At 44.7% G+C, this 22,764-nt stretch overlaps 2 protein-coding genes across 3 annotated transcripts in view; one reads left to right on the top strand and one right to left on the bottom strand.

The window, feature by feature from the left end:
- Positions 1-15,710, bottom strand: part of HEATR4 (HEAT repeat containing 4) — a 41,607-nt gene extending 25,897 nt beyond the window's left edge. Inside the window, exons 1-6 of one of the 2 annotated variants that reach the window (XM_014539331.1) lie at positions 14,721-15,710; positions 13,165-13,349; positions 11,960-12,100; positions 5,528-5,728; positions 4,078-4,221; positions 1,066-1,245 (exon numbers count right to left, since the gene is read on the bottom strand). In XM_014539331.1, coding sequence (XP_014394817.1) covers positions 1,066-1,245; positions 4,078-4,221; positions 5,528-5,728; positions 11,960-12,100; positions 13,165-13,349; positions 14,721-15,601 — 1,732 coding nt within the window. In that variant the 5' untranslated portion in view covers positions 15,602-15,710. The remainder of the gene's footprint in view (positions 1-1,065; positions 1,246-4,077; positions 4,222-5,527; positions 5,729-11,959; positions 12,101-13,164; positions 13,350-14,720) is intronic. The other variant, XM_014539330.1, reaches the window with a different exon arrangement.
- Positions 15,315-22,764, top strand: part of LOC102258610 (acyl-coenzyme A thioesterase 1) — a 41,557-nt gene continuing 34,107 nt past the window's right edge. Inside the window, exon 1 of the mRNA XM_014539333.1 lies at positions 15,315-15,383. The gene's annotated coding sequence lies outside the window, so the exon portion shown is untranslated. The remainder of the gene's footprint in view (positions 15,384-22,764) is intronic.

Here is a 22,764-nt window from a genome sequence, read left to right on the forward strand (position 1 = left end):
AAAATTTTTAAAAAGATTGGTGGTTCATTGGCTATGCTTACATTTTCTATGGGAAAAGGGATTTCTGCTTTGGATCGCACCCTTTAGAGAGAATTAAGTGTGATCATAGAATTTATCTTCTGTGGCTTGTTGATTATAAAGAATAAAATATACATACATATGTGTGTGTGTGTGGTGGGGGAGTTAAATCTTAACAGATTCTTGTTAGGTAACAGCAATGAGGCACTTCTGGCCTGACTGAGAGATACAGTTTTTCCTCCCCTTAGAGATTGGGAAGTCTGGAGTGGAGGCTTTCTTAAAACAAATGAAACAAGTTGTTGAGCTTCTATATGCAGGAGGACAAACCAGTCTGTCAGTTGTCTTTTCCCAATTTCCCAAAGAACAAGCACATCTCTGAGCAGTTAGGTACCTTGGGCATATCACTTGACCTTTTTGCTGTATTACTACTCCAACAATGCATGTGGACAATGCCTATAAGTTAATGTGCACAAATGGAAGAATGATGTGTTCAAGTGGTGATTTTTAATTTTCAGGAAGTATTCTTAAATATTGTTACATCATATTTTCAATTTAAACAAAATCCAGTTGTGTGAAAGGGCATGGTTTCTGGTCAAACACATCTATGAAACACCACTAGGTGGCAGTGTACCTATTTTGTCAAAGTACCTAGGAAGAACTACTTTTTCTATGTTCTAAGATGAACTGAAATCCAATACAATAGACATCACAGACATGACAATGGAGAGGAACAGATGGAGAAGCTAATGGTAAGATATCTCCTCTTGCCCTGACCGGTTTGGCTCAGTGGATAGAGCGTCGGCCTGCAGACTGAAAGGTCCCAGGTTTGATTCTGGTCAAGGGCATGTACCTTGGTTGCGGGCACATCTCCAGTAGGAGGTGTGCAGAAGGCAGCTGATCGATGTTTCTCTCTCATCGATGTTTCTAACTCTCTATCCCTATCCTTTCCTCTCTGTAAAAAATCAATAAAATATATATTTATATAAAAAAATGATATCTCCTCTTTACCCCATATTCCCAGGTCAGAAGAAACGGAGAGTTCCTCACCTTTCAAAAGGGCGGTATGCATGATGTCCCGGGCAAGGGGATTATGTGACTGTAAAGCATATTGGCATATTGCTGCTGCCATCTGCACATTGAAATTCTGGTCACCAAGAGCAGCCTCTAGAGGCGGGAGTAGAACCTCTGGCAAGTCCTGGATTGATGGGGCTTCCACAGTCTTCTCGTCTGTGATCAAAAGAGAGCTGAAAAAGGGAGTGCTAGCCCTTTTGCTTTTCTCTGAAACACAGCTTCCTTCCCATAGCCGCATACCAGTCGCAGGTGCTTACTTCTATGGGCCCCTACAATGGGCAGGATTTTATGACTCACTTCTGTGCTGGGTATGCCAGTTCCATCCTTTATCATCTGGCCTCAAAGAAGATATATTCAAGCCAAAGAAGAATGTTTCCAGCTAGGCTATGGTGACTTTCACCATTAGTTTTAGTGATAAAAATCAACCTATTTACCCTATATGTTTTTGTATTTTTACATTACATTTTGTACTTTTATATTATTTTTAAAATATATTTCTTTATTGATTTCAGAGAGGAAGGAAGAGGAAGAGAGAGATAGAATCATCAATGATGAGAGAGAATCATTGATCGCTGCCTCCTGCACACCCTCCCCTGGGGATCGAGCCCACAACCCAGGCATATGCCTTTGACTGGAATCGGACCTGGGACCCTCCAGTCCGCAGGCCGACACTCTATCCACTGAGCCAAACTGGCTAGGGCTATTATTTTTAATAATAGCAATTATATTTAGGTAGTGCTTTGCCATCTATATAGTGTTTTCATATTCATTCTTCCAACCTTTATTGAAGTAGACAAGGCAGATATTACTGCAGAGCTCACCTGAAATACGTGTATGTTTAACAAACAGGCCCACAACACTGTTATAAGCCACTCAGTACCAGTCTTCTGAAGGATATAGGATGGGAGCACAGTTTGCCAACAGGGCAGCCTCAGGCACTCCTTTTGGCCAGAGTTCCTGAGGTGGTTTGTATAGCATTCCACAGATCCCTCTGGGGACACCTCAGGACTATGGAAAACACTTTGAGGACAAGTCTTATGTTTCACTGGAGTTAGGATCTCTTATAACAACTCCACAGATATCATCTTAGGGTCCCTAAAGGGAATGCTGTTATATAAGTCACAGCATTCATGGAAACCCAAAGGATGGTGCCCCTTTACATATTTACATTTCATTTATAGTTCTTCCCAGTCCAAATGTAACTAATCAGTCAGGGTTCATTTTTATCAGAAACAGTGTTGCCTATAAAGATAGTTCCTGTCCTTCTCAGGTTAGCAGAGTAACAGGTATGCATTTAATTAAAGCTCAAATTCTCAAGTAGAAGGGGAAGGATTTTATTAACCTTTTGTCCACAACTATCCTCACTTTATAGATAAGGAATTTGAAACTCAGAAGTTAACTGACTTCCAAGAAGCTGGACCTGTGACTAAGGTTTTAGGACTTCTAATCTATCCTTTGTACTAGTGCTGCAATCCACTATGCCATGTGTTAAGAATGACCTAGATGGAAATATATATTTCAGGGGAATAGAAGCAATTGATTATCTCAAGAAATAATGAGTAGATCATTTTCTTTGGGAAGGTGTGGGGAGGAAACAAAACAAAATCTAGACACCGAGGACACGTGAAAGGGATCATGTGAAAGGCATAGTTCTGGCGGAAGATAAAGATGTTTGTATGTATGTGGAAGATTTGGGGATAAGATTATGATATATGTTGCTGTTTATTGAAGGTTTTTTCTATGTGCCAGGCACTGAAAATATATCATCCCATTTAATACCCAAGGAAATAAGCAGTTATAATAAAAAATGTATATGTGTGGACACATGTCTAGCAGGGACACCAAACCAAGTCTGGGTGGTGGGGCAGGGAAGACTCCTCAGAGGAGGTGACGCCTTAGCTGAAAACTGAAGGGAAAGTATAGAAATTAATCATATGAAGAGAGGAAGAGTTTTCCAGCACAGGAAGCAACAAATTTGAAAACTTGAAGGAAAAATGCCCATATCTGGAACTCAATAGACAGGATATAAGTGAAATGAAACTTTAAAAACCTGGCAGTTTTGTAGAGCCAAATAGTCCCTGCCCTGAGAGAGTTCCTTGCCTGCTAGCGATGGCAGAAAAGTAAACAATTATGATAGAGTGATAAATATTAGGACTGGAATAATATTAGGATGCTACCTGCAGCAGAGAAGAAAAAGTGTCATCCCAGGCTTCACATAAAAGGTGATATCTGAGCGGGTGCTTGAAGAATCAGGGTCCATTGATTTTATGTCCTTTCAATGGCATTTATAGTTTCCACTAAAGGCTCGGTGCACAAAATTTGTGCACTGGGTGTGTGTGTCCCTCAGCCCAGCCTGCACCCTCTCCAATCTGGGACATCCCTCTCACAGTCCAGGACTGCTAGCTCCCAACCGCTCACCTGCCTGCCTGCCTGATTGCCCCTAACCGCTTCTGCCTGCCAGCCTAATCACCCCCTAATCACTCCCCTGCCAGCCTGATCGATGCCTAACTGCTCCCCTGCTGGCCCAATTGCCCCCAACTGCCCTTCCCCTGCCAGCCTGGTCACCTCTAACTGCCCTCCCCTGCCAGCCTGGTCGCCCCCAACTGCCCTCCCCTGCCAGCCATCTTGTGATGGCCATCTTGTGGCGGCTATTTTGACAACATGGGGTGGCCATCTTGTGCAAGGGTGTGATGGTCAATTTGCATATCACCTATTTATTATATAGGATCATTGGGTCCTGTTTCTTGTTAAACCTGTTTTTGCTAACTGAAAGAAAACTGAAGAAGATTTTCGCATTTAAAAAATGTCATTACCATACTAATGACTTCCATGAACACGAAGTGGCACATTCGAACTTTCAGAAAGTGGGAGATAATGCTTGCTTCAAGCCACTTTGGCTTACAAAGGGTTTCATAGGAGCGTTCTACTTTTGGATAGCAGGGGAAACCTGTCGATAGTATGCTCAAGCAGTCCAGTTCTGGCTCTCACCTGAGTCCCCCTGCCTGATGGCAATCCGGGGCCGTTCTAAAGCGGCGGTGGCACACGTGATGATGGCTTGGATCCGAATATCATCATGCATGTCCACCAAGCCCCGCAGCAGACCCTCTATTGTCTTATGGCGCCACTCGATGACTGTGATGCAGGGAGCAAAGTGAGACAAGAACCACTTGGTCAGGGTTAGATACATACTGCACCCCCAAGCAAAACATAAAGGGCCTCAGAGATGGGATCCTTAGGGAGGTTATTTCTCTGATGATCCATATACTCTCTAGTTCAGTCCCAAACAACTTCCCCCTGCCCCAAATCTCATCCTATATTCTGTCTCTCGCTCTTAAATAGCTTCACTGGTACCATCTGGAAAACAAAAGGGGCAATAAAACATAGTGGTTGAGGACGCTTTGTTATCAGACATAACTGGTTTGGAATCACAATTATTAGCCGTGTGACCTTGGGTAAGTTACTTAACCTGTCTGAGCCTGAGGTTTATCATTTGTAAAATGGGAATAATACTATAGTATTATTATTATTATTATTAATAATAATACTATGTTGAGTGACTGAATAGTACATGAGTTAACTAGACAAAGTTTAGCAAGATACCTGGCAAGTTACCCTCAGGTTTCCTTGCCTTTGAGGGCTCCTCCATCTGGCTTTCAAGGTCATTCTCATTGTATTGCTAACTGCTCTCTTTGTAGGTATCAAGCTTTCATTTCAGTGCTCCCACCATCTGTAGTTGCTCCCTAATAGTGGCTTTTACTTGGTATCTCTTTTTCAACTCTTTTATGTTTATCTGATCCAGTTTATGAAATGGATCACCTCTCTTCTTCCTGCAGTAGCTAAATTAGTTTCTTAGGTTCTGAAAGACAGCAGCCCTTGAGTCCTTAAATCTTATAGCTTTCAACAGTCCTTACCAGGTGCTTACTCTGCCCCAGGCACTCAGACTTCTACTCCCATATCTCTGAGGGCAAAGTAGATATAGGATAATCCCAACTCCAGGAATGAATTTTGGAGAGGGGTGGTTTATACCACAGACAACTACCATATGAATAAAATAGTTATAAGTGTTTCTTGGGATTTTTTTGACCACCATTACATTTCCATTGCTTGGACAGCATGTTTCAACCTTCCCTTCACGCATTATTTAGTGAACATAAGGTTTCAGAGGTAAGTTAGGGTCCCTGCCTGTGACGAGTTCTCAACATAGTGAGTTTTCACAGATTACTGAAGTAAAACCCACCCATGCAAAAAGTATTCATATGTCAACTAGCATTGTGTGAAAAGAAAGGCTCTTGTCTAGTCTAACCTTGATGAGGCAACCAGATTTTTATGTTTTATGAGAGGGATGGATTTTCAAACACTAGTCCAAGCTGAGACTCTCATCCTCCAGAAATACATACTGATACCTCTTGATGTCCCGCTCCCCACCCCCTTCACTCACTCAGAGCCCAGGCAGTCCTCCATTCCTGCAGCATCCTCCGCAGGACCAGCAGTTTCCAGGGCACATCCTCCTTCAGTGAATCTGCCTGCGTCTTCAGTTTCTTGGCCTTAATGGACATGTCCTCACTCCCCTGCACCAGCAGATCCTTGACTAGGGTGGGCAAAGCAGTCCAGCGCGGGGCTCCTTTCACGGGCCTGCAAGCTGTGCAGTGTGCCAGTATGAGGTCCTGCCCTAGGCCCTGTGTTCCAACCAGCATCTCATTCCTATTTCTGACTAAGACCAAGGCAAAACAATGTTCTCAAGAGCAAACTTTCCTGTGGTTATAAAGGGAACTGAGCACAAGTGCCACAGGGAGCTGTGACTACAGACATGAGAAGCCACGATGGTGGGCGAGAAAGGTGGGGGGGGGGCGGGGAAGCTGAGCTATTTACAAGCCTTTCTATAAGTGTAATAAACCTTTAGGCACATAAATATGTTTATACTAGAAGCCCAGCACACAAAATTGTGCAGCCCCGCCCACCCGCACGGGCAGCCCTGCCACACGTGCAGCCCCGCCCACCCACACGCGCCTCGCTGCGCTCACAGCCCTTCCCACCTGCGCTGGTCTTTGGTTGTTACAGTGTTAGGGCCACTGGGTTTTTATAATTATAGATGTAAAAGGGTTTGCTCCTAAAATTTGATATTTGATATATTGCAATTTAGAGTATAATGGGCCATTAATTCCTAGTTTAATTGTTCTTTTACGCTTTTAATTTGGGAGGAAGAATGGTCCTGCAAGCTGCTAAATTTTAAAGATTTTAGCATCTCTGAATTTTTCCTAATTATGACATATAACAGTTGGAACTTTGAGAACAGAAGAAATTCCTATATAATAAAAGGCTAATATGCAAATTGACCAAACAGTAGAATGACCGGTCGCTATGACGTGCACTGACCACCAGGGGGCAGATGCTCAATGCAGGAGCTGCCCCCTGGTAGTTAGTGTGCTCCCACAGGGGGAGCACTGCTCAGCCAGAAGCCGGGCTCACAGCTGGCGAGGGCAGTGGTGGTGGTGGGAGCTTCTCCCACTTCTGTGGCAGCACTAAGGATGTCCGACTGATGGCTTAGGCCCGCTCCCCAGCAGTCGGATATCCCCTAAGGCCTCCTGGACTGCAAGAGGGCATAGGCCGGGCTGAGGGACCCCGCCCCCCGACACACACACACACACACACACACACACACACACACACACACACACCGAGTGCATGAATTTCATGCACCGGGCCTCTAGTATTATATAAGTACAAGAGGCCCATGGCTGGAAGATTCCTGCAAGAATAGGGCTTCCTCAGGCCTATTCCTGCAAGAATAGGGCTTCTTTTGGCTGGAGCGAAGCAGAGAAGGGATTGAAGCCCGCACTTCTCCACTGCCTCGCTACCTCCTGTCTCCGCTGCCTCGGCTCTGCTCCTGTGTTCGCTGCCTCGGGACACTCCATCAGCGGTGGAGCAGCGAGGCTGGATTGGCCACCGGAGTGGGCGGATCATGCCTAGCTGCTTGCCTCCATGGCCCCCGGCCAGGTGACAGGCCTGGACACTCCAGCAGCGATGGAACGGCGAGGCTGGAACCGCCGCCAGAGTGGGTGGATCCAGCCTCGCCACTCGGCCCCCCTCCACCTCCCCTGCCACCTGCCTGGCCAACAGACCTGGACACAAAATTGGGCTGAGGGGACTGGGCACCGCTATCTTGTGGCTATGGGCACCGCCATCTTTGTGATGGAGTGACAGTTAATTTGCATATTACTCTTTTATTAGATAGGATAGTTGTTATATAAAAAGTTATAGCTGTTATATTTTTCTAGACTTAATGTGATCCCTGATATGAGATTCAGAAAGCGTCTTTCTCAGAGGAGTAGTTGTGTAGAGAAGAAGGCAAAACAGATAAAAATATTTCCGGCCCAGCCAACGTAGCTCAGTGATTGAGCATCAACCTATGAACCAAGAGATCACGGTTTGATTCCAGGTCAGGGCACATATCTGGATTGCGGGCTCAATCCCCAGTCGGGGTGTGCAGGAGGCAGCCAATTAATGATTCTCTCTCATTATTGATGTTTCTATCTCTCCCTCTCCCTTTCTCTCTGAAATCAATAAAAATATATTTTAAAAAGAAAACAAAACATTTCCAGACTACTAATTTCATTATTTGCCACATTGCTTCTCAGTTTCATGTTCTAATCTGTCACTATCAGCAGTTTCTGTTTTTCCAGATCTCATTCCAACTCAAACGTGTTTAGATTTGCTCTGAATCAATTCTTTTCTTTGAGCAAGGAGGGCTTCTACCACTTCTTCTAATGTAAATAGAGTCCTGTGAGACTCCAGGGCAATCTAGCTCAGATGCTCATGTAGAGCACACCCTAAAAATGGTGCTCACCCAGCGTGATCACACTGGGGGAACTCAGTCACCCTGAGTTCAGGGATGCCTTCCTTTGCAGTGTAGGATGTGCACAGCCAGAAGCCATAGAACCAGCTCCAGACAGCTCAGCTCCCAGTGAATAGATCCTTGGCCATATGACATCCCCCACTTCTCTCCGCCTTCTTAAAATCCCTTTCCTGGAAGTGAGAAGTAGCTGTTCCTCCTGTATCCCCCTGCCCAGGGAGTTAAAATCGATGTGGCCAGAAAGTCTTAAATCGCTGCCAGTTAAACTCTTAAGAGAATAAACATGTACAACTACCAACATTTATTTTACTTCCAGCCCTTGAGTTCCAGGCAGGTAGAAATACATCCACTTGCCACCTTCCACCTCAGAAGTCACCTAAAGGGAGCATAAAAAGAAACAACCCCTTGACTGTCTATGGGAGAAAAGGCACGGTACACTTTGTTGGCAGAAACAGATGGTGCCTTTGTGATGTGTACTGTAAAACCTGTGCTTGGTATATAGGAACCATGATGATCTAGGCACACTAAGAGAGTTTTCTGTCAGGCTGTACACTTTGTTTCTTTCTTTTTAAAAAAATACTAGAGGCCCGAAGCACAAAATTCGTGCAAGGGGCTTGGCCCTCGCAGCCACGGTGGCTGCCTCGGCCCTCACAGCCCAGGCTTCGTCCAGAAGGACGTCCAGAAGGTCATTCGGCTGTCTGGTCTAATTAGCATATTATGCTTTTATTATTATAGATATTTTTATTGATTTCAAAGAGGAAGGGAGAGGGAGGGAGAGATAGAAATAGCAATGATGAGAGAGAATCCCTAATCAGCTGCCTCCTGCACACCCCCTACTGGGGATCCAGCCCGCAACCCAGGCATGTGGCCTTGACCAGAATTGAACCTGGTACCCTTCAGTCCTGAGGCCGACACTCTATCCACTGAGCAAACCGGCTAGGGCTGTACACTTTATTTCTTAAGAATTTTAATCATTTTAAGGGAATCACCATCTAAGTTTTTCAATTCAATCAAAAGGGGGCGGGGAGGGGGGAACCTACGAACATCTAACCTCAGGAAGTTTTCTATTATTTCCAGGTTCTTTCATATCCAGTATTTCCTGAGATGAGATGGTGAATAAAATAGTTATAAGAAGATGTATGTATATATTACTATTCTGACTTTACTTCCCCCAGATCCATTTCAAATACTGTTTTAAAAAGAGATTTGGCCCTACCTGGTTCGGCTCAGTGGATAGAGCATCGGCCTGCAGACCAAAGGGTCCCAGGTTCGATTCCAGTCAAGGGCACATGCCTGGGTTGCGGGCTCGACCCCCAGCCGGGAGTGTGCAGGAGGCAGCCGATCAATGATTCTCTCTCATCATTGATGTTTCTATCTCTCTCTCTCTCCCTCTTCCTTCCTCTCTGAAATCAATAAAAATATATATAGTTAAAAAAAAGAGAGAGATTTGATGTCAAAAACCTACAGCATTAGCTCATTAAATGTTCTGTGTTCTGGGGGGAAAAGGTGGGTATCCAGCTCTATTGGGGATAAGGTGCCTATGAAGCAAGTGAGATAGGACGTGAAGTTTCTATGAAAGCAGCAGGATCCTCAGAGGATTAAAAAATAATAATAATGCCCTAACCGGTTTGGCTCAGTGGCTAGAGCATCGGCCTGCGGACTCAAGGGTCCCAGGTTTGATTCCAGTCAAGGGCATGTACATTGGTTGCGGGCACATCCCCAGTAGGGGGTGTGCAGGAGGCAGCTGATCGATGTTTCTCTCTCATTGATATTTCTAACTCTCTATCCCTCTCCCTTCCTCTCTGTAAAAAATCAATAAAAATATATTTTAAAAAATGATAATAATAGCTTCATTAAGGTAGAATTCACATCCTGTAAATTCCACCCTCTTAAAGTATATATAATTCAGTGGTATTTTTTTATTTTTATTTATTTTTAAATATATTTTTATTGATTTTAGAGAGGAAGGGAGAGGGATGGAGAGATAGAAACATCAATGATGAGAGAGAATCATTGATGGCTGCCTCCTGCACGCCCCCTAGTGGGGATCGAGCCTGCAACCCAGGCATGTGCCCTTGGCTGGAATCGAACCTGGGACCCTTCAGTCCGCAGGCTGACGCTCTATCCATTGAGCCAAACCAGCTAGGGCTCAGTGGTATTTTAATATATATGCAGAGTTGTGCAACTATCACCCAGCAACCACTGATTAACTTTGTCTCTGTGGGTCTGCCTTTTCTCAGAGCAGAGGACATGCGGAATAGAGCTGGCTTGTGGGGACAGTAGTATACTAATAAGAGTGCCTTGAGTTTGTACAGCACTTAATGGTTTATAAAACATATTCACAAAGTCACCTAAGTATCAATAAGTATCACAAAAGTGCCCTGCTATAGGAATGATTAGTGTCTCAATTAAAAAATATATTTTTTTTAATTGATTTCAGAGAGGAAAAGAGAGGGAAGAGAGATAGAAACATCAATGATGAGAGAGAATCATTGATTGGCTGCCTTCTGCAGGTCCCTTTCTGGGAATTGAGCCCATAACCCCGGCATGTGCGGTTGACCGGAATCAAACCTGGGATCCTTCAGTCCGTAGGCTGACACTCTGTCCACTGAGCCAAACTGGCTAGGTCTAGTGTCTCAGTTTTAATGAAGCAACTAAAGCTCCAGAAGGTGACTTGCCAAGACCTAACCCAAGGCTCTGCTGGGGTGCTTTCTCTGCTGCTTTATAATAGCGGTCCTCAACAAAGGAGGAGTGGGTGTGGGTATTGGGGAAGCTATGCATAGCCACCATGAGTAGCATCTCTACTCTAATGACTGATACCTAGCCAGGCAGCACTAGAGACAGAGGTTTAGGGGTGGGTGGGAAAAGAATGGGTCACTACTGCTACTAGTTTCTGCACATGAGGGGACCACCTCAACAGTGACACTGCAAAGAAAAGAGTCATGGGAAATGGATACATAGTCTCTTGGAGAATGGGCACTTTTTGTTTCATTAGCTCATTTCTTGGCTATTTTCCTTCCCTCTCTCTACCTTCTCTGTCTTAGATAATCAAAATGATGTACTGGTAAAGGATGCTGCTATGGCCTGAGAAGCAGATATTGGCCTGAGTATGGAGTGGGAGGGTAGAGCCAGCCCAACGAAAAAGAGCAGAGTACTCGATCAGGGTCTGATAAGCGTCCCCTGGAAGCATTAAGATGGAATTATTGGCACTTATTACACCTAAGTTTTATTTTATTTCAACTGAATGAATGCTTCACAAAACCTCTTCCTAGTTATAGTTACTATTTTATAATTATTTTTTAAAAATATATTTTTATTGATTTTTTACAGAGAGGAAGGGAGAGGGATAGAGAGTTAGAAACATTGATGAGAGAGAAACATCGACCAGCTGCCTCCTGCACGCCTCCCACTGGGGATGTGCCCGCAACCAAGGTATATGCCCTTGACCGGAATCAAACCTGCGACCCTTGAGTCCGCAGGCCGACGCTCTATCCACTGAGCCAAACCGGTTTTGGCACTATTTTATAATTTTATGAGATGATTTTAAAAAAAGATTTTTTATTGAGGGGAAGAGAAAAACATCAATGTGAGAGCGAAACATCCATCGGCTGGGCATGTGCCCTGGCCGGGAATCTAACCGCCAACCCTTCCGTGCATGGGATGATGCCCAACCAATGGCCAGGGCAGGGAGATGACTTCTAGTCGGTAGGAAGAGACTCTCCTGGATGCTGGTGGTGCCCTGCCCTCTGAAACAGGGACCTTAAAGAAATGGTGCCCGAGCCAGTGTGGCTCAGTTGTTTGGAGCATTGTCCCCTACACCAGCAGGTATCGGTCGGGTTCAATCCCTGGTTGGGACACAAACAGGTGGTTGGGGGGTGGGGGGGGGGAAGAGGGAGCAACCCATTAATGTTTCTCTCTCTCTCAGATCAATAAAAACACATTCTCGGTGAGAATTTTTAAAAGAAAAGAAAAAAATGGCCACATTTCCATCTTTATGCCCGTTATCAGCTTCCTGCTTACGTGCTTCAGGAACTGGCTGGGAGGTCCACCTTTCTGGGGTTTCCGGGAAGACCTTAGCTAGCTGCTTGTGGTACTGGTTGAGGTTCTCCAGGAAAATTTGGTCTCTCTTTGCACCAATCCGGTGGATGATCTGGACTTTATCTATGAACAGATAAAGAAATAATGAGTCAAATAAATAAAATATACAGAGGGGACAAAAAAATAAAAAAGAAAGAATGAGTCCCCAGCACCTTCCTTCTCTCTCCTCCTGGGTTGTTAGTCACCAGGACCAGATCCAATTTCACTTTACCCTCCTCTAAAGCCCCTAGGACGCATGGCTGCCGTGCTCTGTGAGGCCTGGATGTCAAGGCAGAGCCTTTCTCACTATGAAAAGCTATTTACTAATGAAGGGCCACCTAATTCATCTCTTATTCTCCATCAATACTTTTTCTTAAGCACTTTAAGAATACGTTCCGTTTATAGCACTTTAGGAACAAGATGGGAGTAGAAAAGGATAAACAGCGTGGAACATGCAGACCTAGATCGTGCATCCTGGAAGCCCAGGCATCTAAAGGGAAAGCCCAGGAGAGCTGGAAGGGAAGGTGGTGGGCATTTATTGGGCGTTGGGCAAGACGCATTGTAAATGCTTTCTTGTCTACTGTTTACATTAAGTGCATTTTTCTTAATACTGTTTTACAAATAAGGTACATAAGGCTCAGAGAGATTATATCATTTGCTGAAGGTTAGTAGGAAAGGATTAAGCCAGGATTTAACCGGATCTGCCTGACTCCAAAGCCTGTGATATATTTTTTTCCAGTGTAGCACCTCAGTGGGGGAATATCTCAAAGTGAGAGGAGGGAGAAGGGTGTACTGAGAAGAGGTAGATTGTTCCCAAAGCCAAATCTTGCTTGCTTTACAATCCCACCCTCCACTGCCTCCTTAGTAAGATAGAGAGCTAGAGAAAGGAGGAAGAAGAAGAACCATTTTCTCCCCACCAGACATCTCCCCCCTCCCCCCACACACACCCCTGGCAAAAACAAAAATTTAAAAAAAAAACCCACACACAAATAGCTCGTATGAGAGTAACCAGGGAATGTTATGGAAATGTTACCATGAACACCTGGGTCACCCAGGACCTCATCCACACCCATGACTGTGTCATCCCCCAGCTACCTTCCATCTCCATATCTACCTTAGCCCCCACCAAAGGGCCCCAGCTCTATTACCAAAGTAAATCTCCTGTTCAAAGGTGTTGTCGGTGGAGTAAGCATACTTTCCAGCTCGGCGAGTCACCTGCCGGATGTAGCTCTGGACTGGGGACTGGCAGATGATCTCTTCGTTGATATCCTCAGCGGCCTTGTTGTCAGACGTTGTTTCAACACCCTGCTCTTGAGGCGAGTAACTGGGCAATCTTGGCCGGAGTGAAGGAGGGAGGGAGAAAAGGGGGGGAAAGGTAGGAGATGGACTTTCTCGTTTTCATCAGATCCACAGCTCACTCCCTTTCCTATTTTTTTAAAAAAATGTTTCTATTGATTTTTAGAGAGAGAGGAAGGGAGAAGGAAAGAGAGATGATAGAAACATCGATTGGCTGCCTCCTGCATGCCCCCTACTGGGGATCGAGCCTGCAACCCAGGAATGTGCCCTGACTGGGAATCAAACCATAACCTCTTGGTGCATGGGATGACGCTCAAACCACTGAGCAACACCAGCCAGGCTCCCTTTCCTTTTTAAGCTCAACGCATACACACATGAGCATTTAAAGAACACCTCTATCTAACTATTGGCCTTGACCCCAAGGTCCACTTGAATATGGAGCTGCCAGAAGGGCCTGACTGCAGCCACCTTCCCTTTTCCCTGGTGGAGCCACTCCTTCTGTAGCCACTGGACAGCACAATACAGTCCCATCCTCCCAGCATTACCCTTCTTTAACGCTGGTGCCCTTGGTGGATACATGGACTTGGGGAAGGGGACCCTCCTCCTACAGTACCTCACTTCATTATGTGTGGTTACTTAATGTTTGTTGGACAGACTGTAAGCACCTTAAAAGATAGGTTCGTGTCTATCTCATTTACGTTGCATTTTGCAAAGTAACCGGAAAGTAGTGGAAATGTGATTTCTATTTTACTAAAAAATGGATAAATAAATGAGCTTCCACTTATTTTTAGTTCACTTTTGGGAATGAGAGGTATCATAATAGCTCCAGTCCTCCCTCTAGCTATAAAGGAGGAGGAAACAATCTGAGACACGCACAGCAACCCTCTTCTCTCAGGTTGCCTACTTCTCTGCCCTGCTGCCAGTCAGTTTTTGAGTCAGTGACATGCTGGCTTCTTATTCAAAGGGAGGCAGGACCAAACCTCAGAGCCAGGAGGCTCTGCCTTCCTTACTCTCACCATGCTTACATTTCTGGGAGCACCTGGACAATAACTGGATCAGCAGAAAGGGAAAGGCTGAGAACCAATCCCTTCAATGGCACTGGTTCTCACCGGGGAGCAATTCTGTCCCGTGTGTCAATGTCTGGAGACATCTTTGGTTGTCACAACTGGAGAGTACCAGTGGCATCCATAGGAATGCTGTTAAACATCTTACAATACACAGCGCAGCCCTCTGCAACCTAGAATGTCGGTAGTGCTGAGGTTGAAAACCTTACTTTATGCAGATGGACAGAGCAGGTTGGCAGGGAAAACACAAGAGGTTGATGGGAGAGTGTAAGCCAGCCCACCCAGGATTCCTTGAAGGGAAGCCCAGGATTCTTAAAGGCATGTCGGGGGCCCAGCCAGTCTACCGATAATAAACAGGAAGCAGCAGCTCTGGCTCCTTTTTCTCCTCCGTGGGCAGGGTGACACTTTGTTCCTCAAAATCCGCCATCTCTGCTTCCTCCAGTTCTTTCAAGAGCTCCAGGTCGCTGGCGGAACTGAGCTCATCCCGGATGTGGCTCCAGTCGTATTGTTGGCGCAAGAAGCTCTGCCACTTGTTGGGGGAGACCCCCGGCCTTAAAGGACGCTTGTTCTGTATCCATCTGGCTGTGCGCTTGTCCAGCTTTTCCAGCACGATGGCCTCCCAGGCTCTGGCCTCCTTCTCGTGGGGCGGAAGCCAGGTTTCCCCCTCCAGTTCCAGATCTGGAGTAGGTGGCAGGCTCAGAAAGTCTGGATCCATGCAGCAAAGAGGAATGGGAAGGCAAGACTTTTTCTGGACTGTGCTTCCTGACTTGGACTTCCTTAGCTTCTTCCTAAAATAGGTAGGACTTTCTGTTTTCTCAGCCTGGGAGGTGACCCTCGCTGAGGGACTTGAAGAATCCGACAACTTGAAGCTGACGGGTTTCTCAGGCCGGGCCTTCCTGATGTGGGGAGGCTGGATGATGCTGTCTGCATTGTAGAGGTGATGGAAGCTGCACTGGCTGTAAGGAAAGCTGGCTAGCCCTCGCCGCCACACCACCTCCTGAGAGAAGGTAAGGTTTGAAGCCGCCTTTTTAAAATACTGGTTCTTGAGGTCTGCACAGTGCTGCGGGCTGAAGTGAAAGACTGGAGGCACGCTGGAGATAGAGGTGCACTCCTCCGTGCTTCTTGGGTTTAGGTAGGAGAAAAGCATGCCCCGTCTCAGCTTTCGGGGGAGTGACCTATAGAGAACTTGAGGAAGAAAGGTCTTTTCCTTTTGGTTCCTGGCCATTGTTTCCCAGCAAATGCTTCCTGCCACACTGCCTGGTCCAGAGGCAGGGCCTGGAGGCGTGACCTGTTAAAGGGATGAGAGGAACTGGTGAGAGCTCTAGGTCATAGAAGTTGGTAACCCATAGCAATACAGAAAGAAAAGAACTTGGAAGATAGATGGGAGGAGGGAAAGTCGTGTGAATTAGAAGGATGGAAGAAAGAAAAGGTACAACATTCCAAATATTCCTTGCATCAGACCCTTGCTTCCAATCTCACACTTGTCCCCAAAGCTCAGCCCCTCATCTTCTTAGGAGGGATAACTGCTTTTCAACAGTATTCCATGCTTCCAGTTTTTCCTCAAACGTTGCTTTCTCTCTGTTCAAAGGCTTATAGCATAAAGTTCAGACAACTCAACCTGACACTCGGAGTTCTCCATGAGTGTGATCCCCAGTTAATGACCTTGTCCTGATACGTAAGGGGTCTCCTAGCTCTTCTCCGGGTATCCCTCCCTTCACATAGTGGAGCTTCCATCTGTGCCTTCTATATGAAACTGGTGGCCTGGTGCACAGATTCATGCACATTGATAGAAAGTAATTAGAAGAAATATTTTAATATTGCTACTCGCCCTTTCTCTATAATAGAAGTGTCAGAGATGAAAGAAAATTAGTAAAATGTATATGAAAATAATATATAAAATGATTAATAAATAAACAATAACAACATGATATAACAACAACAAAAACATGATATAAAAACAACATTGATAAAAATAATGACTGATACATTTATTAAACTTATTCTAATATCTCCCTGTGTACCACATTAAGAGTAAAAACATTTTCAGAGTGCTTGACTAATTTTCCTTTGATGTCCCAGCATCAAGAAAGGTTCAGGAAATCTGGAGTAGGCTGTGTGTAGATTAAATAGGAGTCCAGAGACGAAGCATAATTTTGAAAGGCATTTGGGGGTCAGAGGAGCTTAGCTTAAAGGAAACTAAGATGTAAGGTCTAAGGTCTAAGGTCTAAGGTCTCCTCGGCTCAGGACCCCATGCTTTTTATTAACACAACTTGTCCTGAGGCGAGGCAGAGATATACACTTCAAAGGGTCAGGGTTTGGTACAGAGTCCATTGTCAGAATGGGGGAATTAGCCTACGGCTGTTCAGGTGTTTGGCCAGTAGGAGGCAATAACATGTAGATTAAGATGCCCTTTTAGCCGTCTGGCAGCCAACAATTATCCCTTTTCAGGTTTGGGGAAATGCCACCAGCAATTCCCAGATTCAGCCCTGCTGTCATGCTGGAATTGGTTTCTGGCAGAAGTCTTCACAATTTTAACTCTAACATCACTTGCTCTTTGAACTTGAGAGAAAGCAACATATAACTGACCATGTCTGAAAACGGGTTCAGGTAGGAATATTCCTACTCTGTCTAGATTGGTGCCAGTGAGAGCTTTATATGTATCGCACATGCGCGGGTCAACGTTTATTTTTAAATTGCCAGTGTGTGTCATATGTACCGGCCGGTCAGACAGTCGGACGGATGGACGGATGGTTACTTCGCCTTTTATATAGAAAGACTAGTAGCCTAGTGCACAGATTTGTGCACATTGAAAGGAAATCAATTAGAAGAAATATTTTAATATTGCTATTCACCCTTTCTCTATAATAGAAGTGTCAACCAAATTCATGATCAACAGTGACAGATCAAAACATATGCATGTTATTGGCTTCAGCAAGAGCTTTATATGTATCAGGCATGTCAACTTAGCCTTTTATATATATAGAATAAACTTGCTTAGTTAGACCTGCTTTCTGATTTAGCTAAACGTTTTCCAGCCCAGTGAAGCACCCTAACTTCTCTTTCAGGTAACTGTCAGCAACACAGCAGTAAATATCAACACAAAGCAGATTATTATTGTAGATTGCACAGGGAGAACAAAGGGTAAAATATTTAACTACAGCAGTGTTGAATATATTCTGCACAGTGAGAAAACCTGAAGTAATTTTCAAGTTTCACCATTTCTTATTTCTTTTCAGTCAGGTCAAGTTTCTAAGCTTTCTAAATCTCTGTTTTCTGGCTAATGAAAAGAAAATAGGATTCCACTGAATCTCCTATCTACCTACTCCAGGGCTTCTGTGAGGATCAAATGAGATGAGGCACGGGAAAACACTTCACAGACATTTGGTTAGTGTAAAATGTTTCCACCTGGCTATAAAGCAAGTCTTGTTCCTGGGTTGGAGAAACTGCAAGGAGGCTAGTCACTAGGGAGAGGAAGCCGGGCGTTGCTATGTGGTGTCATTACCCGGATGGACACATAGCATGTTAGCCTTTTATATACATAGATTGCCAGTGCGCATCATATGTACTGGCCGTCGGTCAGATGGCCGCACAGACGTACAGTCAGTCACTTAGCCTATCTATATATATATAGATAGCCTTTCTTCTATATTTAACACAAATTCTATTTCCCAGGCCCAGCTCAATTCCTGCCTGCTCCATAACTTCCTTGATCTATCCGGGCCTCCATGTCGTATGAAAATTTATAAATTACTTCTAGTCCATGCCAGTTGTTTTAACTTTTAATCCTGTGACACTTCAATTATTAAATATGTGCTCTCTAACTGCATTGCCCTATCTCTGCTAGCCTTCAAAATCACCTGGTACTTTTCCATATTGTTTCATAGTCATCATTGTTAGAATTTTTAACAGCTGCAAAATATTTTATCAAGTGTATAAATCATCTTAGCTCTTCCTTAATTACTGGGCAAGCTGTTTCCAGGTTTTAGCTAGCACGGAAAACACTGTAGAGAACCACTGCCTGGATTTAGTGCTTCGAAAAATTTTTTTCTTCTGAAGCACTTACTTGGACTAATAATGATAATTGACAATTAGGGAGTACTTTGCTAAGGGCTTTACACAGGGAAGATATTATAGTTTTTATTTCCTATGGGAAGAAGCCGCAGCTCAGAGAGGTAGATAAGTTACTTCAGATCACACAGGTTGTAAGTAGAGCAGTGATGCTTCAAGCCCAACTGCCATTGTCCAGCTCCAGAGCACTTAACCTCTGTGCCACACTGGCCTTGGTTCAAGCCCCACTCTCTACCACTCACTGTGCTGGCCTTGCCTTTCCCTGAGGGCAGGTAGGCCTCATGCACAATGACACAATTATCTTGCCTTGCTTGCCCTGTGCACAAGGTGCCCTTTAGCTCAGATCTGACTTATTTCTCTTTCCTTTATAACACTCAGCACAGTACCTTCTCTCCTTAGGACTTGATTTATCCCACTGGCTTCTGTGTATTAAATCTCATCTCTCAGTGGATTTCTTTTGTTAAGGACCAGCTTTCATCTAGATGTCACTAGGCCAAAATTGATAACCTCACTCAAATGAAGTCCCACATCATTGATATGCTATCCCTCTAGGATTTTTTGCACATAAGATGGAATTTGGTTGTTCCACCTCTTCACGAAGGCAACATGGCCCCAAGGGTAGAGGATGATCACAAGGTGATATTTTTCCTGAAATTGTACCTACTTTTACTGGTTAAAAATAAACTGTTAGTTAAAAACAATATTAGTACCCTAGCCGGTTTGGCTCAGTGGATAGAGCGTTGACCTGCAGACTAAAGGGTCGCAGGTTCGATTCTGGCCAAGGGCATATGCCTGGGTTGCAGGCTTGATCTCCAGTAGGGAGCATGCAGGAGGCAGCCTACCAATGATTCTCTCATCATTGATGTTTCTATCTCTCTATCCCTCTCCCTTCCTCTCTAAAATCAATAAAAAATATATTTAAAAAAAACAATATTAGTGTTCTCCTGCCCTGCATAGTGCCTAATGGAATATTTTATAATTCTTAACATAACAGTATATCAATAACTTGCTCCTAAGGCAGGGGGCATTTTGATTCTAAACACTTAAAAAAACAAGATGACTACCTATATGGAATGATCGGGGGAAGGGGTATCCCTAGATATATGCCCATTAGCCTGGGACATAAAGAATCTTTGGTTACAATGCCAACATTCTAGAAAGAATACCATGTTATCATTATTAATTATTATAAACTAGGGTAGGGTCCCTAGGCCTGGCCGGCAATCAGGACAGGCTGGGGCCTTCCTTCCCCCAGCTGCCAGCTGCTGGCTGCTGGCCGGAGCCTTCGTTTCACGCTGCCTCCTGGTGGTCAGCACACATCATAGCAAGCGGTCAAACTCCCTGTCAGTGGAACTCCCTAGGGGACAATTTGCATATTAGCCTTTTATTATATAGGATTATCAAAGAATAGTTATCATCTCTCTAAATAAAAGGCTACTATGCTAAGTGTCCAACCGTCCAACCAGTCACTATGATGCACACTGACCACCAGGGGGCAGACGCTCAATGCAGGAGCTGCTGAGCTGCAGTGACTTGGCAGCAGCAGTTCTTGGGTGATGCACCCCAAAACCAGAGAGGAGGGAGCCAGATTGCTCGTGGGGCCATGTGATTTCACCTTCGGCCATGTGTTATGTTGTTGCTGGGGCACTGTTGGTCCCAAATCTGGTTTACTGCACACTTGCATTTGCGTTCCACACCCTGTACAACAGCAAACCTCGGGGGATATTGGAGAGCCAATTTCAGCCCGATCCCCGCAGGCCAGGACGAGGGACCCCACCTGCCGGAGGGACCCCGCTTACTCCGCAGATGCCTGGGAGGGACCACGGGAGGTTGGCTCCAGGGCATGTCTGGCCCCTTTCACCCAGTCACGCCCCGCTGACCACCTTCTAATTAATGTCCTTTCAATGTGCATGAATCCATGCACCGGGTCACTAGTATAATATAAAAAGAAGAAAATACATGACAGATACATTTTGAAAAAGAATGGAGATAGGACAAATGTTATAAGGTTTGATCCAAAGAGGCTTGTCCTGGATGGATTTAGTCAGAAGATAAGTGTAGGGCCAGGTTCTGCACTTCCCAACCATGTTTCCTTGGGACTATTGTCCTTAATAGGCAAGTCTGGGGTCCCACAGCTAGATGCACTGGGCACTTAGGGGACAGTTTAGTAGTATTGAGCTGTAGGCAATTAAAAGAGAAGGTGCATAGCCCCATCTGGATGGTTCAGTTGGTTGGACCATTGTCCAGTACACCAAAAAGGTTATGGGTACGATCCCTGGTCAGGGTGCATACAGGAGGCAACCAATCAGTGTTTCTCTCTCTCTCTCTCTCTCTCTCTCTCAAATCAATGAACATAACCTCTGGTGAGGATTAAAGAAGGGGGAGGGGGAGGAGGAGGAGGGGATGAAGGAGGAGAAGGAGAAGATGAAGCATAGAGAGGGAAGAAAATGCCTATGAATAGAGTTTGGAGACTCCATATTTATATTATCCAAACTTAAATGTTACCTGGACCAACATTGTGAGGCACAGTCCTCTCCCCCAACAAACAGCCCTTAAGAACCCAAAGCAGAGTGGCAGGTCTCAGGTGCCTTTGTGCATTGACAGCATAAGAAGTTGAATAAATGGCATCCTACAGTTATTCCAACCTGGCGTAAGTGCAGACGAGGCCCTGCAATCTGGTAGGCAGCAACCACCAGCATTCTCTCTGCACTTTTAGGTACTTGGGTGGACAGACAGGTGTGGGGTTGGAAGGGTTAAACTACATGCCTTCAGTTAAAACCTGATGTAAGAATCTAAGCTCAAAATGTGTGATGTCTCAGAAGTTCCCAATTTAGTTCCACTCTCTATTCACCTTCCCTGTTCCCTCCCCTCTCCTCCTGGGTCTGGTACTGTTATTCTGCAGAAATTGTTGACATGGGCTGAATAATATGTGTAAAAAGAGTAATATTTTGCTTTCTTCCTTCTGTTATTAAAGCAGTAGAAACTGCCACAGAAGAAAAGACTAAAAAGCAATAAACCTTAGCACAGTTCATGTCTGAAAGCTTTAAAAAAGTAATAGTCTCACCTCCACCCACAGATTCTCAAGTTCTGAAGTAGCACCCAGAGGGCAGTCAGCTTCTGATAGTGTTTGTTTTTTATTTTTAACCTTTATTGTTGAAAGTATTACATATGCCCCCTTTTTACTCCATTGACCCCTTCTAGCCCACCCACACCCCTCACCCCAGGCCTTTACCACCCTATTGTCTGTGGCTTATGGGTTATGTATGTATATTTGCATACAAGTTCTTTAGTTGATCTCTTCCTACCCATCCTAGATATTGTTAAAGGACCCTCTGCATCAAGATCGGGGGTTTATAACACATTAAAGAAACCACAGCCCCAAGAGGTAGCTGTGGGATGTATGATGGAAGCTTGGTTGGTAGGGAGAGCGGGATTGGGGACTTGTTTCAAATCCCTTCTCTGCTGCCTCTTTCTCATCAGAAATTTTCCTTCATTTTTTCCCCCTCTGCTTTCTAATTTCCATGCCTAGCCATGCGATCACACACATATGCTGCTGTCTCCTGAGATTACTGTGGAAACTCTGCCACAAAGGTGATCTGTTCCTACTCTTATCTTACAGATTTCAAAACGGAGGCCCAGAGAGGAGACGTGACTCAGATCATCGTACTGGTTAGCCCCTGAAGCAAGCCCCTTTTGACACCTAAATCCAAAATCTTTTCATCTACTTTCATCTACTGTCTCTCATCATTCAGCTGAGCTAATAAACTCCTTTCAGACACCAGTAAAGCATCAGTGTTTTGAAATTACCTTCAAAATAGCCTCCCACAAGTCTTCAAAGGAAAGCAAGATTTTGCTCTTAAACCTTCCTTAGTTTCCTATGTTCCAAACTGTTTACATTGGTTACTTGGCAGCCACCTCTTTAGAATTCCATGAGTCTACTCACAGAACCTGGGGGTTCAATCAGGGGTATTTTCAGTTATTTATTAAACTTCCTTCTTTGTGAGCTGAGCTTTTGGAAATTGCATTGATTGGTAACAAAATGGACTTCTTGGTCATTCTTTTGAAAAATAAATCTTTAGCCCTAGCCAGTTTGGCTCAGTGGAAAGAGCAACAGTCTGTGAACTGAAGGGTCCTGGATTCAATTCTGGTCAGGGGCATGTACCGCGTTTGCAGGCTAGTCCTGGCCCTGGTCGGGACACGTGCAGAGGTAATCAATCTATGTGTCTCACATCAATGTTTCTGTGACTCTCCCTCTCCCTTCCATTCTTTCTAAAACTCAATGGAAAAATATCCTTAGGTGAGGATAGAAAGGAAGGAAGG

This window comes from Myotis brandtii, unplaced genomic scaffold (assembly GCF_000412655.1).
Source record: "Myotis brandtii unplaced genomic scaffold, ASM41265v1 scaffold213, whole genome shotgun sequence".
Classification (NCBI taxonomy): domain Eukaryota; kingdom Metazoa; phylum Chordata; class Mammalia; order Chiroptera; family Vespertilionidae; genus Myotis; species Myotis brandtii.